The sequence below is a fragment of the Lolium perenne genome, chromosome 2, assembly GCF_019359855.2.
Source record: "Lolium perenne isolate Kyuss_39 chromosome 2, Kyuss_2.0, whole genome shotgun sequence".
NCBI lineage: Eukaryota > Viridiplantae > Streptophyta > Magnoliopsida > Poales > Poaceae > Lolium > Lolium perenne.
Genome location: NC_067245.2, coordinates 242,216,635 through 242,223,687, shown reverse-complemented (window position 1 = coordinate 242,223,687; position 7,053 = coordinate 242,216,635). Strand labels below are relative to the sequence as shown.

General features: G+C 45.6%; 2 protein-coding genes across 2 annotated transcripts; one reads left to right on the top strand and one right to left on the bottom strand.

Moving 5' to 3' along the window:
• Positions 1-262: 262 nt before the first annotated feature.
• LOC127330543 (protein CHROMOSOME TRANSMISSION FIDELITY 7-like) lies at positions 263-2,547 on the top strand. Its single transcript, XM_051356721.2, has 6 exons — positions 263-471; positions 565-781; positions 867-959; positions 1,522-1,596; positions 1,662-2,014; positions 2,243-2,547. The coding sequence occupies exons 1-6, from the start codon at positions 413-415 to the stop codon at positions 2,376-2,378; spliced, it is 933 nt and encodes a 310-aa protein (XP_051212681.1). The 5' UTR covers positions 263-412; the 3' UTR covers positions 2,379-2,547.
• Positions 2,548-2,688: 141 nt separating this feature from the next.
• LOC127335420 (cell division control protein 48 homolog B) lies at positions 2,689-6,428 on the bottom strand. Its single transcript, XM_051362077.1, has 12 exons — positions 6,106-6,428; positions 5,963-6,007; positions 5,820-5,875; positions 5,584-5,733; positions 5,401-5,508; positions 5,169-5,268; positions 4,606-4,890; positions 4,364-4,533; positions 3,877-4,005; positions 3,392-3,485; positions 3,221-3,298; positions 2,689-3,146 (listed from the first exon to the last, which is right to left on the bottom strand). The coding sequence occupies exons 1-12, from the start codon at positions 6,280-6,282 to the stop codon at positions 2,832-2,834; spliced, it is 1,707 nt and encodes a 568-aa protein (XP_051218037.1). The 5' UTR covers positions 6,283-6,428; the 3' UTR covers positions 2,689-2,831.
• Between the last annotated feature and the right edge of the window lie 625 nt (positions 6,429-7,053).

The window sequence follows — 7,053 nt, the reverse complement described above, 5'->3', positions numbered from 1 at the left end:
AGGGGGAGAAGGGGGAACATGTTCGTTCTTTTTAAGTAGTAGAGATTATTTCGTACCACGGTGGATCCCTTAGTAATAGTATCATCTAAAGTCAACACAATACATATATGCAAATGTAGATTGATATCGCACGGCCAATTCCTCCACATGCCTAAATAAACCATTTCGGTACGCACAAAACAAATACATTTGCGGCGCTTGTTTTGGCGCCCAAATCCCACATTGGCGTTAGTAATCCCGCGCGACGGCCTTCTCAATTCCTACTCGCCCGATCCCCTCATCTCGCTCGCTCGGTCGCGCCCCGTCCCTCGCCTTCCTGCTCCTGCCGCCCGCCGTCGCCTCCTCTCCCCCTTCCCGACAGCAAACGAGGAGAGCGAGAGAACGCGTATCGGAGACAAGGCTCGACGAGGAGATGCAGCCCAAGATCAACGCCTTCTTCAAGCGCCAGGCCCCAGACCCGGATCCCAACAGGTTCTTCTTCTCTCTTCCCCAATCGAAACACCGTTCCGCAGCTTCACCTTTCGCGAATCCGCCCGGCTGATCTGCGCCTACGTTCTTGCGCAGCGGCGACGAGGCGCGCAGAGAAGGCGGCGGCGCGGCGGACGCCAAGGTGCTGAACAAGAAGCGGAGCTACGGGCAGTTCCACCTGGAGCTGGGGCAGCCCGACTTCCTCCTCCACGCGTGCGCGGTCTGCGGGATGATGTACGCCCGCGGGAACGACGAGGACGAGAAGGTCCACAGGGCTTACCACAGGACCTACTTCCAGGGCGTCCCCTTCAAGGTACACCCTGCTCCCGGTCGTCTCTCTGAATTACACTGTCAGTTTCCTGTGTTCCTCTGACAGAAGAGTTCATTCTGACCGACAGGGTTGGCGCGACGAAACCGTGGTTTCGAGGTCCGAGGGCGGCGACCGGATTATTCTCGCGACGGGCGAGAATTCTTGCATGCGGAACAGCAAGGTATTTCTGTTTGCTGAACTCACTTTGTCATGTCCGGTCGTCCGGATGCATGGCTTTCTGAAGAAATGTGGACTGCTAGTTCACTGATAGCTGTAATATGTATGTGCCTACAACTAATTACTACTGGAAGCCCGAGCCACTTGTACAAACAATCCACATGTTGACATTTTAAATGTAGAAATGTGGCACAGACTTGTTTTTTTTTGGCAGGCTTACTTTGTCTGTAACTATTTACTCCTAAACTGTAAGTTTACTGGTAGCTGTCATATGTATGTGTCTATAACTAATTGCTTCTAGAAGCCTTAGCCACTTCACAAACAGTCCACATCTTGGCATTAGAGAAACAGATGCAAATGTGCAGGTGGCCTTCACCAAACCATGGTTCTGAAGAAATGCAGAACTGCAAATAGCAATTTACTGATAGCTGTGATCTGCATATGAGTCTGCTTGCTTCTAAAAGGCTGAGCCACTTCAGAAACAATCCAATTTTGACATTAGAAACGCATCTGCAAATTGCAAAAATTTAGGAAGCAAACCATGTAATGCCATGTACATATGTCAGGTTCAGGAGGTGATCAAAGTGGTGGAGAAGGAGCTGGGGTTTGGTGAAGGCAGGCTCCTTCATAAGCTTTGCAAGGTAACTTACAGTCTGAATTTGAATTCCCATACATAGTATTTAATAAAAGGATCGTTGCTGCATAGGTTTATCTGTTCGTATCCAGTGGGAGGATAGTGGGATGTCTCGTTGCTGAATCGATAAAAGCAGCACACAAAGTTATTCCGAGCTCCTCATCGGAAGACAAACACGAGTTACCAGACAATAAAACTGAAGCAGCACAAGCGAACCATACATTAGAGTTTGGGAAAATAAGTTTCAAGAGGGAGGTCTTAAGACGGCATAATCATCCCGACAAGAACAGAGAAGAGAGCCAGGGCCCTGGTGCCATAATCTGCAAACAAGAAGCTGTCCCTGCTGTCTGCGGAATCCGGGCCATCTGGGTGGTGCCGTCACGCAGAAGAAAGGGACTAGGGTCGCAGCTAATGGATGCCGCAAGGTATGTTCTCCAGGCCCCCTTTTCCACATTTTGCTTGCTCTGGTGCTTGTAGCCGTTTCATGCCTTGAGAACGCTTCACTGCCAAACATGAACAGTTCTCCTTAACAATGAGACATGATTGCATTCTGTGTCAATTGCACGACTTTTTACCAGATTGTATCACCCAGCAAATATCACTGGTTTGTCGAGCTTTCCTCTGACGTTGCTACTTCGATTCGTCTCCTGCAGGAAGAGCTTTCGCGAAGGCAGTGCGCTGGGGATCTCACAATGCGCTTTCACTCCACCAACCTCTGCTGGCAAGGCACTGGCGTCGAGTTACTGCAAGACGAGCGCATTCTTGGTCTACAGGGAGGGAGATGTATAGTACATGATGCTCCCATTTATGGATAGCTACAAACAGTTGTAAAATTTGTCATGTTGAATACAAACAGCACAATTTCTGCTGTACCTAGTGAACAGAAGAGGTTATAACGACACTTTTGCATATGTATCCTCTTTGGCAGCAGTGTATTCTCATGATTTCTCGTTTTCCACATGATCTTGACAGTCAAATGTTGTTACGCGCTATTATCAGTGTGTTGACATCACTAACCGAGATCATAATGTTCAGCCGATAGCAAGTACGGAGTAAAATGGATGTAGGCAAACACAACCAGAATAACTGGAACAGCATAAGCACTCAACCTTGACCTTTCCATAAAAAGAAATGCACGAACATATCATTCAACTGACCAGCAATATCACTATCAATGGACAGACTGATCTAGAATGCTTGCACAATACAAGCTTAAACAGAAACTAGAAGATGTAACCTATTCTAATGTTTCCTCGTTGATGGACCATGTATGGCAGCAGCTGCGTACTCATCAACTTCTGCTTTTGTCAGTGATGGCTTTAGCGACCTTACTGCAGCCTCAAAATGAGCCTTGTCTATCGAACTTGCAGTGATATCTTCCCTCAGTGCCAACATTCCCGCTTCCCTGCACAGACCTTCGAGATCAGCACCGGTGAACAGCTCGGTGCACTCGGCTATCTTCCCGAGGTCCACATCCTCCCCTAACTCCATCTTGCGTGTTTTGATGCGTAGTATCTCATGCCGACCTTGTGCGTCTGGCGGCGGAACATACAAGACCTGCAGGCCAAGAGAAATTTATGATCAGTTACTGCTGATGAACATGTCAGAGAGACCCAGAGATGGGGGAATACCATATCAAAACGCCCTGGGCGGAGAAGAGCTGCATCGATTGCCTTAGGACGATTAGTAGCAGCCAAAACAATAATGCCCTACAATAGAAAGCCAGATAACCTCTTAATGAACAGAGATGTAGATGCTCAGTAGAATTATGATAAAAAAACTATCAGCAAGCTAAGACATACCGTAGCCAGTTCTAAACCATCCATTTCAGTCAACAAAGTTGATAGGAGTCTTTCTCCTACTGTGGCATTGCCACTGCCCCCATCAGGACCAGTTCTGCATACATGTATCAACCTAAGTTATACGTTGCGAAATTAGCTTCTCGACAGTACTGAAAAGATTCACAAGTACACAACTAAAGTTCAAATAAACCTTCATTCAGGTCCTGACAAGAATAAAATTCAGGAACAGTTTCAAATAGTAAACTCCTCTAGTCCCTAATGCATGAACAAGTTTCTACATTGATGTGCACCATAACAGATGCAAATTACTTGGTCAGATAGGAGCAACAAAAGAATATAGAGATTATTATCTATTCTCATTATTTCTACAAGTCCTCTTTTACTAAAAGCACACATTACTTAATGTACATTTGAAGTATATATGTTCACAGTTAAATTGAAGTGTGCATGTTCGATATCTAGGACAAAAGGATGTCCGTGCATACCTTTTAGGGGCAATTGCATCAGCCTCATCAAAAAATATAATGCTTGGAGCAGACAGACGTGCCCTGTGGAATGTTCTTCGCAACAAAGCTTCACCTTCTCCAACATACTTCGAGTATAGTTCTGCACCACTGGTTGACAGTATATTTCAAAACAAAGTAGTTGGCTTTCGATGAAGAGCAAATCTTGAACAGCAGGTGGCTAGGCTAACTAGTTTAAGTTTATCCAAACTGCATGATACTATAACAACTGAACCAACAAATACTTATATTATGCCAGCTTGATCAAAATACCATATGAATTGGTAAGTGTTCTGTGCCTAGAAAAAGTTCATGTTTATTCCTTCCTGTGACCACTATCTCAGTTCTCACTATATCTGGGATTAATTGGGCTCAGCTTGATAATAAATGTACGGACTCTTTCACATAGTAGGATAGAGAGCTGTGATTTGATTCAAAGAACGGACACAGTAATCGTTCTATGACAAACCTCAAAGAAAAGAAAGAAGCTTGGGCAGCATGTGCTGCAGCCTTGGCAAGGGTGGTCTTTGAGCACCCTGGAGGACCATGCAAAAGCACACCACGAACTGGTGATATCCCTAGTCTAGCAAATGCAGCAGCATGCTTGATGGGCCACTCAACAGCTTGCTGAAGCTTTTTCTGAGGCATAGAAACAATCACCATTACAGCAGCTTTATTGTAAAACAGACAAAAATATGAAACATATCCCACCTTTAGATCTTTCAAACCTCCTATATCATCCCATGAAACAGTTGGAGCTTCTTTAGTTACCCCTCTTATCATGCTTGCTTTAGCCTCAGATCTAGCAGACTCCCAATCTTCCATGAGTAGTGTGACCATCTCCTCATCCTCAGATGAGTTTGATAATCTACGATAAGCAAGTCTGGCAGCTTCTCGACATAGAGCTTGTAAATCAGCTCCAACATAACCATTGCAGTATCCAGCAATAGTCTGAAGATCGACAGTTTCATGAAGATGTAGACCCTTGGTATGAAGCTACAAAAAAAGGTTGTAAGATTATACTTCAGGTAAAAATTCATGACATCAGTTAATGGATTCAGACAATGCAGGTTGTCAGTGCTATGTTACAGGCATTTTTAGACGCAGTGCATATAATATCAAGTAGTGGCCAGTGACAATACTACCTATCAGTTCTATACAAAGATTCCAAGTCATGCATCAAAACGCAAAATACTTTGCAGACTTAACCATAGAAGTCATCAAAGACATGCATAACAAATAGAATACTGATCCAAAGAGAAATCTTAAATTACCTCAAGAATCTGCACCCTTTCTTCTACAGTAGGAACAGAGACCTCTATCTCTGAGTCAAAACGTCCTGGCCTTCTCAATGCTGGATCAATAGCATCCACCCTGCCCAATACGGGACGAGATATTGTTTCAATAGTAGAACAATTTCTACGAGACGATATATATACTATGGTCTTGTCCTACTAAAGAGGATCGTAAACATGGCCATTAAAAACAGAAACTACAATCTCCTACCTGTTAGTTGACGCGACAACAACTACGTGAGGAAGCCTCTTCGACGACTTCTTGTTCCCATCCATCAAAGTTAGCAGCTGACCAACAATGCGGGACCCCTGCTCTCTCCTGTGAAAGCACATTAAAAATTCAGGTTTCGACAGGTGCAAAAGATGTAATGGTAGTACAGTATAAGAAACATACTTGCTGTCACGTCGCGGACATATAGCATCCAATTCATCGATGAAAATGATGGCTGGCCTGCCCTGCGATGCCTGAGAGTAGGCTTCGGCGAAAGCTTCACGCAGGAACCTCTCGCCCTCTCCAGCATGAGGTTTATGCACAGCATACGGCCTGCCAAGACAGGCACAATAAAGCAAGTGACGATCATGCCCAAATGCACACCACGAAGCAAGTTATGGAAGTCATAGAGTCGGTACTCGATCATTGTCAGGTGGGCGTTGCACTCCCGAACGATGGCTTGGACAAGGCTTGTCTGACAAGAACAACGAGAAGCAATCTTCAGAAACAAACAGGTCAATGTTGAAGGAAGATCAAGATGTTGTCATTGCGAGTGCATTACCTTTCCGGTGCCAGGGGGGCCGTAGAGCAGCAATCCTCTGGGCCACTGCAGAATACAGGCTCGCGCGGCACACGGAGCAGAAATTGGTCAAACGAAGGCGCGCTGGGTGCTGAAATTGGTGGGGAACAGACAGGTGGTAGTACCTTGAGGCCGAGCAGGCGGGACTCGCGGGCGTAGAGGAAGGGGTACACCACGAGCTCCCGGAGAGCTTGAAGGGCCATGCGGTTCCCGGCGATGGCCTCCTCCGCCCGCCAACCTCCGTCCGGCTCGCCGCCGTCCCCATTGCTACCGCCGTCGACGCCTCTGCTCCCCGCGGCCATCACCTCGCCTATTCGATTCTCTCTGGAAGTAGTGCGGCTGCCACGGCTGTTCGGCTGGGGCGGGGGGCTGGACGGTGCCTCGTCGGCGGAGCAGCGCTACCCTGGCTCGACTGGCGGCGGACGGAGGTGAGTTTAGGATTTGCGTAAGTTTAGGTGCTGTAGGCCGCCTGAAGGAGATCGAGGTGGGCTCGGCCCACTTACTTTCCCGTTCGCTACTTCGATTTTTTCCTTTCCCTCGGGCCATTTACTTTCCGGTTAGCTACTTTGATGCTATCAAATCTCACGTCAATCATGTTACAACTCATAACTAGCACGAATCACGACGCAAATTAAATGGTATAAAACTTAACTGAGCATGAAGTTCCTAGCAAATCTCCTAAAGAAAAGGTTCCTTCGTTGCTCTTTTTCTTAGCGACGATGCAGCCGGCCGGCTTACCCCATTTTCTGCTATAGTTTGTGCCAGGTTTTCTGTTATGGGATGTTTTTTTTTTTCTTTTCACAATTTTATTTTGAGTTTAATTTCCTAATCTTAGTTGATTTTTATATTATTGTATCTATTTTATGCTTTTGTTGTTCGTCAACATTACTAGTATTATTAAAAATAGTTTATTTCTATTTTTGTTTTTGTTTTCGTTTTAAGCACAACATGAGCATATGCACCATGCATATTTTTCAAATAGGTGAATGTACCATATGAAAACCATGAATATTTTCTTTCAAACCGGTGACTTTTTTTAATCCATCAAAGTATCTTTGAACCGACTTTGAACC

Excerpts from the sequence above, each read along its gene's own strand:
- LOC127330543 (XM_051356721.2), top strand. The coding sequence starts at position 413 with ATGCAGCCCAAGATCAACGCCTTCTTCAAGCGCCAGGCCCCAGACCCG. Across the intron at positions 472-564 it reads CCAGACCCGGATCCCAACAG|CGGCGACGAGGCGCGCAGAG; the intron begins GTTCTTCTTCTC and ends GTTCTTGCGCAG. Across the intron at positions 1,597-1,661 it reads TCCTTCATAAGCTTTGCAAG|GTTTATCTGTTCGTATCCAG; the intron begins GTAACTTACAGT and ends GTTGCTGCATAG.
- LOC127335420 (XM_051362077.1), bottom strand. The coding sequence starts at position 6,282 with ATGGCCGCGGGGAGCAGAGGCGTCGACGGCGGTAGCAATGGGGACGGC. Across the intron at positions 3,486-3,876 it reads GATGCAATTGCCCCTAAAAG|AACTGGTCCTGATGGGGGCA; the intron begins GTATGCACGGAC and ends ACATGTATGCAG. Across the intron at positions 3,147-3,220 it reads GCCCAGGGCGTTTTGATATG|GTCTTGTATGTTCCGCCGCC; the intron begins GTATTCCCCCAT and ends CTTGGCCTGCAG.